At 37.6% G+C, this 18,632-nt stretch overlaps 1 protein-coding gene across 2 annotated transcripts in view; it reads right to left on the bottom strand.

Annotated features, from left to right (window-relative positions):
* Nucleotides 1–18,632, bottom strand: part of LOC119790230 (inactive phospholipase D5-like) — a 92,798-nt gene that overhangs the window by 57,117 nt on the left and 17,049 nt on the right. The window contains exon 1 of one of the 2 annotated variants that reach the window (XM_038295684.1): nucleotides 15,837–16,254. The exons of the other annotated variant lie outside the window; for it this stretch is intronic. Within the exon in view, the coding sequence (XP_038151612.1) occupies nucleotides 15,837–15,842 (6 nt within the window). The 5' untranslated portion in view covers nucleotides 15,843–16,254. Of the gene's footprint in view, nucleotides 1–15,836; nucleotides 16,255–18,632 lie in introns of those variants that run through there. 2 annotated transcript variants of the gene reach the window in all.

Raw genomic sequence — 18,632 nt, 5'->3', positions numbered from 1 at the left:
ATATTGAAATATAAAAAGACATTTAATTATATCTATGCTGCACAACCCAGAAATGATGGAAAAAGCACAGTTAAAACATACAGAGGATCTTTAATGCAGCAGAAATCAAAAAAGCACCTTCAAGTTTTTAGAAGTAACGGTAGAGGCTTAAATAAGAGGAGCCCAGTTGAGTAGAATTAAAGCTCACTATGAATAGAGCTGTTTAACTAAAGCCTAATTTGTTTGTTAGAACATTACTAAACAAGAAGCAACATGATGTGCAAATAACCCAGAGAACCAGTCAGGGACGTTGTTGTCAGGGTTAACAGGATGGCAGATAAGGCTAAACACCAGTATGAAAATATAATAGAGGCAGAAAAACAACTAAAAATGTTTTGTTTCCAACAGAACATGAAACAATGAATATACAGTTAAAGCTCCATTGGAATGGTTCAGATCTGAGCTTATGACTTAGAAACGTCCAAAGTTTTGACCTAGATTCAGTCAAGAATCCATAAAAAGACTGTAACCACACATCCAATCTGACAAACCTGAGCAACTTTGCAAAGAATGGCCCAAATTTCTATTCTCTGGACATTTGAAGCTTGTGGAGACCTGAAAACCCTTTCAGCTGAAACTGCATAACAAGGTAATGTCTTGGGGGGTTGAATATACACAGATATGTCTTTGTCAAAAAATGGCAGAAAAACTATTAATTTCATTCAATTCACTTTGTTGTACTCTTTGTTGTCTTTGACCTTCTTTTGCTTACTGGCCTTGTCTTTGTCATGAAAAATGTACTACAGTCTAAGCCTATAATGTATTTCACAAGATGTCTCCTTGTATTTAACTAATGAAAATTAGCATATTGCCTCAGTCCACCAAGTACAGAGTCTGAGTAATGACTGCTCATTACAGTGTGTCCAATATTTACTAATACAAAGAAAGTGTTTAAAATATTCCAGCTGGTCTATTTTACTCTAGAAACCAACAGCATGCCACAGAAACTGAAAAATTTTAATAGCATCAAACTGTATTTTATTGGTAATAAAATGTCAACGCTCTCTCTTTGCAATGGTGACAACTGCTTTGCTATGCATTTGTCTGTTTTGTCTCACCCTGCTCACTGATCCCAGCTCTACACTCTGAATCAATATGTCAATTACACTCCCATTAAAATGACATGAAAACCCTGCTGACTCTGATCAGACTTGAGCCCCCTCAATCCACTGTTTGTCTCTGTTTGGCGGCAGCTCTGCTTGAGCATTAATCTGCGTCCATTTAGTCCGGAACGTTTGGTTGTGTTAATGAAGGAGACATTTGGCTCAGGTTTATGCTGCATGAATTAAATTTATGAAACTAATGAACCTGAGTTGTATAAATAAAGTGGAATAAACTTAATAGTTTTAATTTTCTCCTCCTACCTGCTAGAGTTAGAAGCCAAAAATAGCATTAAAACATTAAAATATTATTTTTTGTGTCACTCTCATAAATCTTTAACCTGATTTTAAAATAAATTTCTGTAATTTATCATTGGAGGAAATATCAAGTGTAATATAAAGTGTAAAGTACCCATTTCCATCCCTGCAGCTGGCACTCTGGGTCCCTGAGCAGGACCGTCAATTCAACCTGATGTGAGATCAATAAAGTTCAATTATTATTGATAATTATAATGTCTTGGTGTCTGGCTTTTTATTTTGTTTTGCTTTGAATTTTTAGGTACTCCAAAGAAATTTTACTACTTATAAAATAGAAATTTGATGCAGCTGTAATCAGTCTATTTAGCGTTCATCTTCCTTAGTTCATATACTATATGTTTTGTATGCTTAAATAAATCTACCCTGTCAGAAACTGTGGAGCTTTGATCAACCCATGTGCAGATGGCAGATGTAGGAAGCAGTACAGTGAATTTGGTAGCTTTATTACAAAATAATACGTACTTCAGGACAAAGAGAGAATAAGGACAAATCCATCTTTGTCTGCTCAGCTTATTGGAGAATATGTTAAAAACTTGTAACTTTGATTAAGCTTTTATTTAGGACCCGGATCGGTTCTCGGTATTGTCAAAACTGATATAAAGCATTTAAGAGGGCTAAAAAAATCTAATAATGGGGCATCTCTGGTTTTGTGTATTTCCTTTTTTTTTTAAATATCTTTTTTTTTTTTTATCTCTTTCTCCCTGAAGACACAGTCATTCATGTTCACTTAAAACCAAGCTTATTTCACTTGCTACTTGACCTCCTGGTTTCTCTTTGCTCTCTGGTGGTTTTCTCTGTTTCTGTTCTTTTCCAGGCCCATTGCAATAAGCTAAAGTTGGAGGAGTGAAACGAACATTTCCTCAACAATATAATGTTTCAAACTTTCCGCAGCCTGTAGCGTTTTATTGCACATTACAGCCCTCTGATGCCATTTCCTGCCATTGCTTTTTTTCTGCTTACCTTTTTATTGCAAATGTATTGTGTTGCCACAGGTCATGTTACAATCAGCTGCATTTCCCTGCTTTTGCACACGTGTGTGTCTGAGTTTGTAAGTTAGTGTTGGAATCAGCAGGATGTTCAATTACACTGGCTCAGCTGGTGTACATAGCAGAGGATGGTGTACCGAATATCTGTACACACACATACTGTATATCTCGTAAAACGCACACACGATGAGAGCTAAAAGTGATTCATTAAAGTTTCCCAGCTGAGCTGCTTGGACATGATATCCTGAAAGGCTGCAGGGCTTCTGCTAAATGAACGCGATGGAGAGGACCATAGAAAGGCAGAGAACAGAGGATGCCTAAACTGAATCACGATGAGAGATCAGCTTGCTGTCTCTTCTGGTTAAATTCTTCTTGACCTCTTGAGGGCTGCACTTTGAAACTCATCGTTTAGGGAAACAAACTGACTTATACATCCCACATTATATTGTTAAGCTGTAAACATCTTTACACAATTTTTTTCCTTTATAGAATATCACCTTAGTGACTAACTACAGATTTTTTGTACATTATTTGCAGTAAGGTTAGATGCCACCCTCCTTTCAGAATTTTTTTTTACCAGGAAATAAAAACTATGACAGAGGTAAGGTAAGGCTGCTACCATCTTAATCGTCTGACATCCAAGAGCAGAGGTCATAAAGATGACAAAAGATTCCACTGTTATAGTGATTAAAAGTATTTAAACAGAGCCAAAATCATAATCTTCATATGTAAATGTATTATGAAAATATAGATAAAAATCTATATATTTTTCACCATTAAATGGGCTTAAACACAGATTTTTGAGGTCAGAGTCAAATTTAGAAAACAAACAACAATGCAAGTGTAGTTGCAGATTCTTATGACTCTGCTAAAGCTTATTATGTAAGAATCGCATACTTTTACTTATGAAGTTTTGTTGAACATTATTCCTTTTTTTTAACAGTGGATGTGAAAAAGCAGTTTATTCTGCTGTCAGCCTGTCAGCCGGCTACCTAGGCAGCATTCAGGGATGCTGATGCTTGCAGTAATGAGCTGGCATATTGAGACATTTAGAAGCAGAGATAAAACTGGGAAAGAGGGGCCAACTTTAAAATAACTCAGTAAAGTTGTTTTTCTTTATTCTAATTCTAAGCTTTAAAAATGTTGGAAGTGGGAGCTTTTTTTGAGCTAATTCAAATAAAGAAATGAAAACTTAATTTTTAAAAACAGCTTTTGGGGGCAGATTTTGTGAATAATAAACTGTAAATTACCCAGTTATCGGTCAAACTATTGAAGGAAAAAAAAAAAGTGGTTGCTGATATTTTGTATTCAAGAGTATCTTACATAAATCTCTAAATAATCTCTCAGTATGGAGGATTTCGCTAAAGTAAAATGAATGTAGTTCTCAATTGATAAAAAAGACCATAGTCCAAATGTTCACTCTTCTGTATGCTATTACCCCAAAAACATAAGTCAACAATAAACAGGACTTATATGTGGCTATAAAATGTTATCTGCTTCAGTTGTTCAACCACCAGCTGTAGAACCATAAAACTGTGCTGACTAAATATTACCTCATTATAGTTTAATGAGACCATTTCTGTTTTTTCTCTATAGAGTTGGCCGTGCAGATACTTTATATCTTCAAACACTGACCAATAAACAATCAACACCTTCCCCTTTTCTTCACACCAGACACATTCATGATTAATGCTTTGATAAATAAGACAGTGTGTTCTCTGCTAAGATCTTGTAATGTTCTGAGAGGTGTCATCTGTTATGCCTGATAGCACAGAATGATGAATAATGTGTCTCTCCAAACTGCAGAGTCAGTTTTTCCTCCAATCTGTGTTTATGTGATGGGGTGCTAACATACTAATGCCTTCATAAATGTGCTAAGATAGCCTGTAGGTCATTACAGTTGGAATCAAATTACTGCTTTTGTTCACATAAACAGGTTGTAAAGAGGCTACTGCTTTGTGTGTTTTTTAGTGGCTATAAAATCAGGCAGGGAATATTTGCAAAACCTTTGGATAAAAATGGACCAATAGTAATTTTGCTGTAATGATCTGGACGCCATTTAAACTTCCGTTTAAGATCTGTTGGAATTTATGAGAGAATGTGATTTTCTCTTTAACTTTGTAAAATCTTCTATAATATATATATATATATATATATATATATATATATATATATATATATATATATATATATATATATATATATATATATATATATATATATATATATATATATATTTGTAAAATAGAGTCACTCCAGAGACTAAACCTCAGCCAACATGTGTAGTTGCTAAAAACTGCTTAAGGGGTATTTTTCAGAACCATTATGAGGCAATATTTAGGTTTACTGCTCTACTCCACCGTATTGTCACAGGTCCAGCTGCTGGACTAAGAGATGTTCCAATTTTCAGAGAGCCAATGCAATTCAAGAAGCGTGTGTGTTAGCAAGGCAAATCAGAAATGCATCTCAATGTTTCTCTTTAATTTGAGGTCCAGACAAAGTGAAATGTGTGCGTTTGATTAAAAACACACGTCCTACACGTCTTATCATCACAATCCACTGGTGTTTGGATTTTTGTTTTCTTTCAAGTGAGTGTTGACATAACTTCATTCATTATGATTTAAAATGAAAAAAAATAAATAAATAAATTTGGTATGTAACTTTTATCTCTGTTAATAGTTAACCTTAATGATTGATAAGTTTCAAGATCCGCTTTTTCCTTGAAATTTTATTAATTCTGAACTCACTCAAGCACTGACCTCATTGTTTAACCAACAAACCAATATATTTTATATATAACCTACATATATAAATTTAAATCCCTTTATTGTCCTACAATGGGGAAATTCATTCTATGCATTTTAACCCATCCCCTTTGAGAACAGTGTGTAGGTAAGGGTCTTGCTCAGGAGTCTGTGGGGATTGAACGGGGCATTTGCAACCTTCTCTGAACACAAGCGCAATGCTCTAACAACTAGGCCAACTCAATATATATTATATTATATTATATTATATTATATTATATTATATTATATTATATTATATTATATTATATTATATTATATTCAATATTACTGAAATATTGTGAACTCAATTTCTGTTCTCTAATTAGTTGCGCTGTTCTATCTAATGTTATGTTTTAGTACATTTCTGCACTTTGAGAACAATATGTATATACAAGTATGTATATCCTACTTTGTTTGTTGCCATTAGAAAGCCTGAGGATTTTGAGAACCTTCAGGCTTTTGAAAGCCCTCTTAGCATTTTCATACAATAAACGGTAAATTAATTTTCCTGTGGGTTTCGACCCTCTAGAGATCGAGTACTTTCTGGGCTTTTGACGGATGGTTTGTTTAAAGCCGCAATGCTGTATTTCACCACTGGTGGCAGTAACCGATGAAAGCGATCATAGGAATACTGTTGTATCCATCTTATGCTTGTAACGAAAAAATTTTGAAAATGTTTTTAGGGTGAGAAGGTTCTCAATACTTTATCTGTGTAGTCAGCCGACCAAGATTATGAGTGTACTTTTAAATATGTTTATCCTAATTGAGAACCTTATAACCTGGCCAGGGGCTTTAACCTGGCAGTAGCTAGATTGAATGAGTTGAGTTCTACGTTATGGCTGGGATGGCTGCCGTTCAGTCTGTCCGTCTAAAGGGGGGACGTTTAGCACAATACTTAAGCTGATTGGGTTACTTGCCAGCTAGTACCCACCTTCCATAATATGCTCTCAACCAATCGTAGCAGCAAATTGTTACGTTTCAGATGTGCGCCAGGAATCACAGTGGGGAGTGTTTTCACAACTAGCAGAATAAGCTGATAAATCAAACTTTTCCCAGAGCTGTTGGAAGAAAAACACTGACATCTTTCCCATCTTCAAATATGCAAAGTGTTTCTCTTTGCTTCTTTTTTAAACGAGAAATAGACACTGTTTTAGCTAAAACCCAGTCAACTGCAGCATCAACAGGTGAATCCTCAAGCGTAGCAAGGCCCTTCTGACTGTCGTCATTCCTACATGTCCCATCCCAAAAAAAACACTGCTGGCATGTCATTGTTCTGACTAACTTGTTATTAGCCTTTCAAGATGGATTTGTTGTGTGATGGATTTGTTACGCAAGGTTACAGGGGCTATGTGAGGGTAAGAGTATATAATGTACGTTTCACCAGATAGTTTTGACATTTTAATTAAACCGTAGGTACTGTTTTGTAACAGCATAAAGACAAATATTTAAAGTCATGATCTGACAAAGCACTTTCACATTTCTTGGTAGAAACAAGAAATATGCATTCTCCTCAGATTGGCTTTTCATATACTTAGTTAAGTGTAACCATGTATAATTACACATTTTCTATTTTTATTTTTCATGATTCTGTGCTGACAGGGCTGCAAGAGAAAGATCACGAGTTGGATGATGTCTGTTGGCTTCTGGGTATCCTATCACCCTCAAATCAAAGGTATAAGTAGAAGTAAGCTTCTACTTTGTATAAATACAGTATATGTTTATTTGAACTAACTTTAATAAATAACATTTGTATTAAAAAAGCATTTCTCTGTTGTTGCGGTAGATATCTGAGATTTACTTCAACATTATAGCTTAAGGAAATAACTGTGTAAATTAGTTTTTAGTTATTTTTGAATGAATTACAGGATAAAAAAGATGCAGGTTGATACAAAATAAAATGCCAAATGAACTTTTTAAGCTCCTGGATTTACTTGTAGCTGGTCGACAGTGGACAGTGCACCTGCTGGACTGAAGGTGTAGTACAGTTTCCTTCAGGCTGATTGTCGCAGGGCTTCCAGAGTACCGTATTTTCACGACTACAAGGCGCACTTAAACATCTTTTTTTCCCCTCAAAATGTGCAGGGTGCCCTTTGGTGCGGTGCGCCCTATGTGTGTTGTAACTGCGGACTTTTGAGACCACCTCATTGAGGAGATGATGAAAGAGTGGCTGAATGTAAGGAGACCAGGTGTTTTTTTCCACTCATCACTATTGCAGTTATTCTGTGACTCCGTGCGTGCCCATCTCACAGCTGATGAGAAAAACATGGGGAAACAAATTAACACTGTGGTTGCTGTTATTCAACTGCTCAACATCGGTGTGAACCGGACGCAGCAGGCGCAGCAGAAGCAGCGAGTTTACATGCAAAGTCAATGGTTGGTGCGCTTATTGACGCAGCAAAAGGTCCCGCAGCGCATTTTGAGCAGCAGGCGCAGCGCATCGGGAGCGTTTATCTGACGCGCCGCCAACGCGCTGCTGCAGCTCGAGATGGAAAAATTGAAGTTTTGCTGCTGGAAGCGCCGCATCAACCAATCAGAGAAGTTGATCTGGGAGCTGACAGCGAGACAGACACATAGCTCTGATGACATATGATATTAAGGCAAATGAAAAGGGCTGGATGGATGAGGACATGATGAAAGCGTGGCTGAGGCAGGTGTATGTTAGGAGACCAGGTGTTTTTTTCCACGCATCACCATCGCTGTTAATCTGTGAATCCATGCGTGCCCATCTCACAGCCAATGTGAAAAACATGGTGAAACAAATAAACGCTGTGCTTGCTGTTATCCGGGAGGTCTGACAAAGGAACTTCAACCGCTCGACATCGGTGTGAACCGGCCGTTCAAAGTAAGGCTGCGAGCGGCGTGGGAGCGATGGATGACCGACAGAGACCACAGTTTCACGAAAAGTGGAAGGCAGCGCTGGGCAAGTTATGCCACAGTTTGCGGATGGATTGTAGATGCTTGGACTAACGTGTCTGCTGGCTCTGTTGTTCAAGCTTTCGCAAAAGCCGGCATTATTTCTGAGGAGCCACCCGGCACGGAAAGTGACTCTTACAGCGAAGAAGGGGAAATTGGCATGTCTGATTTAGCGCAGCTGTTTAATTCAGAAACAGAGGATGATGACTTCGATGGGTTTAATTAATACTTTGTAATAAATACATGAATAAAGCACAATCATACTCAGTTTTGCTCCCGCTCTATTTTTCTACCTGAAAACTTAATTCAACAGCAGCCTCTGGGGCGGGTCTCCTCCGGGTTCACCGCGGCGACTGGCAGGTGTTTTTTCATCTAAATAATCTAAATCTTGCAGCTATATTTGCTGTGATCAGTGGGAATAAAGTAGTTTTAATATGTTTTTAAGTGAGAAAGTCCACCTGAAAACTTCATAATTGCAGTCAGTTCATCCAGATTATTATCCTGCCTATACTATTTCTGTCGGAGGCGCTCAGACCCCCACATACCAGCGGTGCGCCGACAGTAGAAATCCCTTCAACAGCAGCCTCTGGGCTGGGTCGCCTCCGGGTTCACCGCGGCGGCTGGCAGGTGGTTTTCATCTAAATAATTTAAACTGCAGGCACCAGGATACCGGTAATAAAAGCGAACATATTCCGTCGGCAGGTTTCAGGATTTTAAGTTAATTTAGGAGCGATCACAGCGCTCTGTCATCTGCGATGTGTCTGTCTCACGGCCAGCTCCCAGGTTTGATTAATACTTTATAATAAATACATGAATAAAGCACAATCATACTCATTTTGCTCCCGCTCTATTTTTAAATACGCGGTAGAGCTATTTAAAGGTAGTAGAGGACATGTACCGGTATATAAAAAACGCCCCCTATAGTCCGGTGCGCCTTATGTGTGTGTTAAATACAGAACTGGCACACATAACTGAGACTGCGCATTTTAGTACGGTGCGCCTTATGGTCGTGAAAATATGGTAATGGGAAAGCGTGCTGATGAACTACCATGGATTCCTATTACCTGGATAATAGAAATCCTGGAATTAAATCCCTGGGCTTTCAGTGGAAAAGGGGGGCCATTTATAATGACAATAAGGGGCATTCATTCCTCATTATTAGTCGTTTTTTGTTTTTGTTTTTTTCTTAGTCAGCTCTGATACTGTTAATAAGGTATCCTCCATCAATCTCCCTGCTCTGCTCCTCATAATCCCCCAATGATCTCACCCATATTAAATGCCATTCTCCACACTTCCCTCAGTATTTAAGCCCATTGATTGGCATTGTTCTTTACTGCATGGCTACTTTATACTACCTTATAATCTGCCTATGTCATGATCATGTCTCTGAGAGCTGGCCTAATTGTTCACTTCATTCACCTGCCTAACTCTGCCCGGTTTCCAATCAATATTCATCTAATCCACCTGCTTCTGCGTCTTTATTTACGACTCAGTCACAGCTTTCAGGCCCAGATCATTGACTTGGAGATTATTGTTGCTAAATTTAAGTTTGAGATTACTGATGGGATTTTTAGGTGGAGTTCATAGCCCATGCCATAGGTCATGTTCTCAGAGGCCAGTGGTGAGAAAGGTTTTTAGTGTATCGTAGAGTTCCTGATTATGTCCTGTCTCTTATCCACTGAGCATGTCCTGTTCCTGTCTTGGCTCAGTAGAGGTAGTGAGTTTTAGTGTACCCTACTTTTCCTGATATCCTGCCTTGTCCTGCCTCTCAACTACTGAGGTTGCCAGCTCCCGTCCCAGCGTTTCTGCCTGAACTGTCTGTTGGACTCTTGGAACCCTGAACCTGCCCGAACTCTCTGTGTACCAGCCTGTTCCTGTTCTGATCGGAACCCCTGACCGGGCTAAGGACTCCTGGATGTCTGAGTCTTCCTGACTGAACTGTCTCCCTGTCCTGCCTCAGATTCCTGCTTGTTCTCTAGAGCTGCAGCATGTGGTTCGCTATGGGCGGAGCCCTCTGCTTCTCGTTGGCAGTCCATCGGCTGGATCCTACCTCGCTCTAAGGAGATGGACTGAACCGTTAAACCAGGTAAGTGACTCACATGGATAATCATCCTCTGTTAAGTTTTCGTGGTCACTTATATGTGTTTCTCTGTAACCAGAATTGCCAGTGATGGGCGATGCCCCGAATCCCCCTGCAGCCGGTGCAGATCCACAGCTCAATTCTGTCAATAAATGCGTTTTAAGCAATCACCGTCTGTCTCGCCTCAAATTCTTGGTCCTACCTTCTGAGTACATTACAGCCTAATCTCCATGTCCATTTCACCTTTTGCAACTCCAGTAAGTTATCTCTTTTTTATATTTTTTTTAAAAATGCTGAACTATCAAATTGTACCTACTGATAAATGTATGAGAATGTAAGTAAATGTGTGAAATAAAACAAAGATTAGATAAAATAGCCCATCTAGCATTTCATTATCTGATTGTGCATAGTCATATAGAGAAGTTATTATTTTTCAATATGATTTTAAAATTAACTAACATAGTATATTCTGGCTTGAAATAGTTAAACAAAAAAACGGATAAGATGCATTACCAGTTTTTTTTTCTTTTCTATGTAGTTCTTCTGTCACCTATAATTTCCAAAGTAGAAATCAGGGACAAATCTAATTAACCAGAAATGGTTCAAGAGACAAAATCATTGTTCCCTTTTGAAAGCTATTATTTATCTTTGATGTGATATCAGGGCATGTTATTTAACATCCCTAATAAGAAAGTAGTACTTAATGAATAAGCATAGAATAAAGCAGGTGATACAAGTAGTTCTGCCTTTTTTTAAATGCATGAGTAAGATCCTGTATGGTGCTGTCAATAAAACTACTTTAAGATATTAAGACCAAAGTTGCTATAAAAAAAAGCGTTTGAAAGTATTTAGAGTCTCTGACACAAATAGAAATAAAATAATTATTTGCATTTAATGAGGCACACATGCAGGTAAACATGTTTGGTTCTTTACTTATCCAGGCTTTCAATATTAAAATTCTGTCAATCTTTTCCCCAGTGTTAATTTATCTTATTTCAGTTATATCTATTTTCCACTGTGAAATACTGAAATGCTATTTATGATTTATTTAGGCTGCTCTGTTATTCAGGGGTTTACAGCAAGTCATTACAACTTGCTCATAGCCTTGGCAGCATTTTATACACTGAATACACTGCATTTCCCAATGTTACCAGGATTTGAACCTGGCCCCCCATAATAAGGTGAAATACTTACAGTAAACCATTTCAACATCAAGGACACTACAGTGAAATACAATTTCCTTAAATATTAATGTTCTTTACAAAGATTGAGCACCCAGGTCTGCAACACACTGCTGTAAAATCACTTCGGGAAAGCATCAGAGTGTCAGCAAAGACCAAAATACTGACCGTCGTTAAGAAACCTACTAAATAATGAATTTTTATTCTCCAGTCCTTTCCTCCAACTTCTTTTGAGCAGAGACACCCAGGTATAATACTGAGAGGAATTCATTATATGACTGGTTCAGGCAAAGCATTACATTAAAATGATTATGTAATGTAGAACGGTAAATTGAACAACACTATAGCCATGCATATACCAAGCAGTTTCTGTATGTCTCTAGTGTGTACTAATACACCTATTGATTTTAATCCATTAAGGATGAAAAGATATGTAATTATGAAACAAAACTTTTGAATGGGTTAGAATATGAGTCTCTTTTGTGTGCAATGCATGTGTCATTTTACTGAGAAGAATGGCACAGAGAGATTTTTAAAAGACTTTGTTTTAAGTGTCATGTAGTAAAACCTTTACCCACTCATAAGAAGTAAGATTTATTATTTACATAAAGAAGTGAGTTTAAAGTGACCGGTCCTGCACCTGAAATGCTGAATAATATTTTTTTCTTAAGATGTTCTTTGAATACTCTGTTGTTCTCTTTTTAGTCAAACTCAGCTTTTTATATTTTACAAAGATGTCCATTCTCAAGACTCCACTCTGCTAACAAACTTCTGGCAATAGAAGACAAAAGGAGGAATAAAATCTGAATAATGGTTCTTGGCCAAGAATGGTTAAACTGCTCAGCAATTTCTGTTTAAACTGCAGCTGAGTTGCTCAGTTCCTGCTGCAGTGTCTATGTTCACCCTATTTCCTAAATAAGATCTTCATAAAAGTGAGCTTTATGGTAGGAATTTTCTTTTCTGAACCAAGGAACTGTCTTACTATGCATCACATAGAAAAGAACCAAAGCACTGAAAATTTTTTGAATGCATGCTTCATTTTCAGTTGAACAGTTCGCTAATAATTTCTGCTTTATTTGTCAAAAACTATTACTTATTTTGCAAAACTTAAATTCCCTGTTCACATTATATCATGTAATAGGGAGTTGATTATGGAGGACCAATCCCACCATTATTAAAAATGCTTAAAGAAATAAATAAGTGACTCAAATAAAAATCATTTGCGAAATAATGGCTTGGAATTTAAATTAGTAAGCCATCAAATGCAAGAAACTGATAAAAAACTAAAGATATATTTAAAGCTACAGTGTGTAATTTTCAGCGACATCTAGCGGTCAGACTACAGACCGCAGCAACATGAACATCTCCCCCCCACCGCTTCTCCCCCCCAACAGTACGGCGAGCGTTACGGGACAAAATTTCTTCTACGACGTCCGCATCACCTACCCTCTCAAGTGATGAGGTTTGTTTACATAGATAATTTTACAGATAGTATTTCATTAGTCTGTGTAGGGTATAGATTTCATGTAGACTTAAGATAATAAATATACCCGTTATTTTTTCTACATCGTTGTGACGTCTTGGTGAGCTGCTTTGCATGGTGATATAAACAGACGAAGTAATTGTAGTCATTGGTTTAACAGCGAGATTGTGTTCGCTGGAAGAATATATATCCCCCGTTTACAGAGTCCAAGTCATTTTGGTGGCACGGGGGTTACAACGCGAGGGAGAGGGAGAGGACGAGGGCGAAGGCAGGGAGGCCGTGCAGCTAGGGCCAGGCGAGAGAGGGGAGCCAGCGGGGTGAGAGCAGAGGAGGAAAGGCTTGAAGATCTCCAAAGGAGCCGGAGAGAAGTAACCGAGGTATATATCCAGAAAATTATTTTACAGAAAATTACTGAATCATTACCTGTGAAACGTCAGGGACGTTGCTGAATAAGTATACTGGAGAGTAACAGCATCATCACGCAGCATGTTATTGTTTTAGACAGGTCTGAGCATCCTGTACTCCAAAAACTGCAGTGATATTAGACAATTGTGTGTGTAGGATTAATTACCTGTCCAAGAGAAAACTGGCAACTTGAGCGTCACTTTGAAAACCTTTTTCCTCCATCAGTGACTTCCATCGTGTAAATGCCGTGCCAATGTTGATCCGTGTTTTTTGCCGTTTCTTGTCACGCTTGCGTTTATTCTCGTCGTGTTTCCGCTTCTTAGATGACGGGGGTTCGGTGTCCGCCGCTTTTCGTTGTGATACAGAGTAGGCATGATCCTCCATTCGTCTGATGTTTGGCCACACAGTGCCAAACAGTTTGCAAAGTCACTCACGCCTGCCGCCTTGTTCACCTTTCTTGTTACTGAGGCGCAGTATACCTGCTTCTTCTTCTTCTTTGGTTTCAGGCAGACTAAACGCTTCTCAGGCATAATACTGCCATCTACTGTTCAGTACCGTCTCAGTTAATCTCTCTCAACTTGCCGTAGTTATTTTTGAGCGTCATGGGAGATCTCGCAATCGCTAGTTTGTTGCCTCTGCGCTTGCCGTAGCGCAAAGATGTCAGCCTCCATGGCTGCGAGACCCGCTCCTATGTAATTATAAATAACGAATTCTAAGGCAACGCAAATATTATGGTTAAAAGGCTGAGCTCATAGGTGATGATAAATAACATAGTTATGTATAATATATTAAATTTCTGACTTTATATGCCTGTAATTATTACACACTGTAGCTTTAAGCACATATATTTTATTTTAACTGTTGATTTTATATCTATAATTTCAGTTTTTATTTTGAAAATTAATGTTTAGTCTTAGTTTTTTACTCCAATGCTGTATTGTTTATGCCCTCCTAAATCAGCTAAAACATGTATGAAGGCCATATGAAAAAAAAAACTAAATGTTTAAATAGTATTTTCTTTTTATTTTCCAAAGCAAAGTATTTATTTCTGCTAACAGTCCTCTACTTCTTGCTATTGCCCAGACTTTTTAATATACTTTAATAAACAACATTATTCAGTCATGCAAATCAGTTTGTCTGCCATCAAGGGAAAACAAGACCTATTGCAGGCTATATTTCTTTCTGATGGTATAAGCAAATTTCATGAAACAGTAATTAGATTTTCAATAATGAATGAAATGCTTTGGATGAGTAACCTCCCTTAAAGACATGAAGCACTCATGTCTCAACAAACAAATGAGGTAATTGCATACACAGTTGGAAGCAGTGATTGGAAAAACAAGAATAATTCTGTTAGTGTGAGTTTTATTGTCCTTTCCTATGACACAATTATATTGAATGCTTTTGTTATAAACTATTAAACTATATATAGGAAATATACAGCATAGAAATAGGTTAAATAAATAAAACAAGTATGTTCTAATAGAGTTTGAGATGCTAATTATTTAGCTGTGCAGTCATGCTCAAGAATAGTACATATACTGATTGGGCATTCTTTACATGCATTATTTATTATGTTTATTGTTGTAAGATGATCCTATAGGAATTAACAAAAACAATCCATGCTGTAAAATTGTAAACCTGGAAAAGAATATACTCCATGTCTTTAAACACATTGTTTGCTGTCATGCTTTGCTTTCAGTTGACACACATCTTTAAAGATGTAAATAGGCTACAACACCTCAAGATTGATTTTTTTCTGAAAGATATGCTGTATCTTTTACTGAGGCAGCATGCTGAGAGATTCTGGGAGGGATACAGTATTCTGCCTTCTGTGGATCTGATACATGAAACCATCCGGTTTTCCTGAGCTGCATTTTAATACTTCAGACTTGTACCATTTTCACCACTAATTCTTCCTAGAATTAATAATAATTTTCATTGTAACATATTTCTCATTATATTTCCCATGTATTACATGCTTCATAATGAAAGTAGTGTAATCAAAGCACAAATAGCGAATCAACTAAAGCAAAAATCTATCTATATTTCCCTTACTTGAAGCACACACACACAAATGCAAATAAATTGATTTAATTTGCATTACATATTCCCAGTCATTACACCTCACAGCTTTACAGAAGCTATTTTAAGGTTTTAACCTGCCATAAAACCAGTCTAAGGCATTTTGCCCCATGAAAATGTCCCAATGAATTATCCGAGATTGATAATAAAAACAGCAAAAAATCAATACAGAGCTCATTACTTTCACATGTACACTGATTTAGCTTGATGCACACTATTAAGGGATGTTCCAATAACATCAGTGAGATGAAAACCAGCAGGAACACTACAATGCTTTTATACAACCCGCTACAATAATGTAGTCAGTGACAGATCAGCAAAGCTATCTTCCAGCTCTCCAACTGTTTCCAAGACCTCCCTCTGCACTCTTGGGGACTTATCACTCTCTCATCCTCTCTACAACAAGCCACACAATGCAACGCCGAAGACAGTCAAACAGTTGTAGTGATGTAAAGCTCACCTTCATGATGCTTCCCTCTGTTGTTTCTCCTCTCCCAAACACATGTGCCTCTCTGGGTGTGTGACAACAGTAAAGGAAAGACTGTGTCTACGTCTGCTGATCCTTAGCTCCCCCCTTTTCACCCAGAGTCACTGGGGAGGGGAGTCCTTCCCTCTGCACGGGAAAAACTACAGCGATGCTGTTTGTAAATGCATGTGTGTGTAAAGAGTCATAGTAGCTGAGCGAGAAAGAGAGGGAGAGAGAAGCCTCAAAGTCTCTGAAAACTCTGAATCTATCTATCTATCTATCTATCTATCTATCTATCTATCTATGTCTATCTATCTTTATCTTCTCCTGTCATCTTGTTTCCTTCCTCTCTTCCTTCGAGTGTGTTTTACTTTCCTCCTCTCATCTCACCATATCGAATGTTCATCCAGCTTCTTCTTCTGACTCTCTCTCTCTCTCCATCCTCCCTCCCTCTCCCCTTCTATCCTTCCTGCCTTCCTCCTTCCCTTCCTCTTGTTATCTCACCGCTCTTTTCTCTGTAATAGCAGGCTCACATTTCTCTCTTCACCCCCACAGACCCATAAAGGGGAAGGAATAGAGGGATCGCAGTCCAGCAGTACATCCAGCCTGCTTGTCTCCTCTCACCTTATAGTGCGTGTTCCTCATAACAACAAAACACAATATAGATATAGTTGACATTTTCCAGAAAGCACTGAGACACAGGTTTTGATCACCAAAACTGCATTATATAACTGAAACAAAGAAGTAAAAGGAGACTAAGAGGCTACCTGTTTGACAGTAACATCAATTCCATAGGTTATGGATGTACTGAAACGGTTGCTAAAATGCCACTCCTTTTGCAGAAGGTGATGTAAAAGGCTCTCTGAAACTCAACGGAACTTCAGATTTTGACAAATGCAAACCCTGCAGCTCTGTGCTGACTCAGAATGCTCAATAGAAGGTTACTAAACTTTATTGAATCAAGCATCTTTAGGAGAACTGGAGTAAGAAATGTAGAGAAACCGTTACATTTAACTTTAAGGGCTTTTTTATACTATTTAAAAAGCATTTGGTATTTTTTCTTATTTAACATTTAAATGTTTTAGAATACCCTTTGATAAACATCAACATAATTATTTGATAAATAGAAAAAAGCTGGCCAAATAAACTTCGTGCTTAATCAAAATAAATAATTAGAATTAGTTCAATGATTTTAAACACTGAAGGTTAACTGAATCTAAGATGCAAAGATAGAAGCAAACATGTAAGGAGAAAAGCCTTTTTTCACTCTAAAACCATTTAAAGTTACACTGAAGGTTGAACTTCACATCTTTGTCCTTCAGCAGTCTAATGGGAACATTGAAGAAAGAAACAGTGAATGTGTGTTTTTTATGGTTTAAAGTAAATGTTGGGTGAGTTTTATGAACCAGAGAGACTCTCACAAAACACCTTTATAGTTAGAGTAACTTTAATGCTTTGGCAATAAAAAAAGAAAAAAAAAAGTAGACAAGTAATTTCTTTACTAATTGTATGCAGGACTTAAACTTTTCTCACATTTAGGCAGGTCACCTCTACAAACTTCAGTATATATTTATGGGAGTTTATGTGTTAGAATAAAAACACTGTGGTGTATCCTCCAGCTCATTCAGTAAGACAGGTTGGCTAAATAGGATGTCTGTCTAAGAAAGTCTTCATATGCTAACCTCCAAAGGCATGAACCAGAGGAAGTCGTGGTCTAGAGGGTTTCCTGAACCACCTCACCTGAATCTTGCTCTGTTTTAAGCTCCCCCATGACAGAGATCATCATATTGTCTTTCTAAGCCTAAAGAGGAAGCTCACTTTGGTTGCTTGTATCCAGACTCTCATTCTTTCAGTCATGAGCCAAATCTCATAACCATAAGTCAGGGTCATAAGGTTCACAGATCAATAATCCAGAGATGTAAAAAAAAATCTATCTGTCCATCTGTTCTACTCTGCCATCCCTGGCGATGAAGTCACCAAGATACTATATGAATATGATATAAAATGATGATCAGAGACTTTCAGAGTTACTTATTATTCTCTGAGCCTCCTTAACTCTAAATAAAACCCATTGCAACTAATTACTTCATTGCCTTGTTGGTTAATTAGTAAATCAAGTTGATTTGTCTTTAAAATAATCTCAGCTGCTCTTGAATAGCATTTAACTTTTTTCATTTTGTTGGGGACGCCAGAGAACAAAAAACAAACTGAAGTCTTCATCTTCAGATAATGAAACAATTGTTCAAGCTTTGAACATTGTATAAGGTTCTATTCAGTGTATAATCCGGTAATTCAATAAACATAGCAGAAACTATCAAGCCCTGACCATTTACCTAAATTAGCAGGAAAGGTTTAATCAGAGAAGAGGAAGAGCGTTTCAGACAATTATGGGGGAGCTGCTTTAATCCAATGCTCTGAAGGGGAAATCAATTGAAAGGTCAACTACTACATGTAAACAGAAGGAGAGGATTCAGGTTTCAGCTTCCAAGCATTTACAATTCAGTCGTGAAACTCATTCCAAAGAAATTACATAAGCACTCTCATTATGATCCAAAAGACCAATCACATAACCCTTGCACAACAAAAGCATCTGACCTGGAATGGGTGCAAGAGGATGGACCTCCATGCTGTTGAAATACATCAGTACTCCAACTAAAGTTTGCTCTTGTGCGAGCCGACAGAAATGACAAAGACTCCTGGATGTGTTTCAAAACGTCTTAAAGAAACTGTGCGAAATTCCGGTTGTCTTACAATTTATGCCTGTTTGCGTTTACCTGATATAAACTTTAC

The sequence above is a fragment of the Cyprinodon tularosa genome, unplaced genomic scaffold, assembly GCF_016077235.1.
Source record: "Cyprinodon tularosa strain WSP-4 unplaced genomic scaffold, ASM1607723v1 ctg359, whole genome shotgun sequence".
Classification (NCBI taxonomy): Eukaryota; Metazoa; Chordata; class Actinopteri; order Cyprinodontiformes; family Cyprinodontidae; genus Cyprinodon; species Cyprinodon tularosa.
The sequence above is the reverse complement of the archived record's forward strand: the minus strand, read 5'-3'. Positions and strand labels throughout refer to the sequence as shown.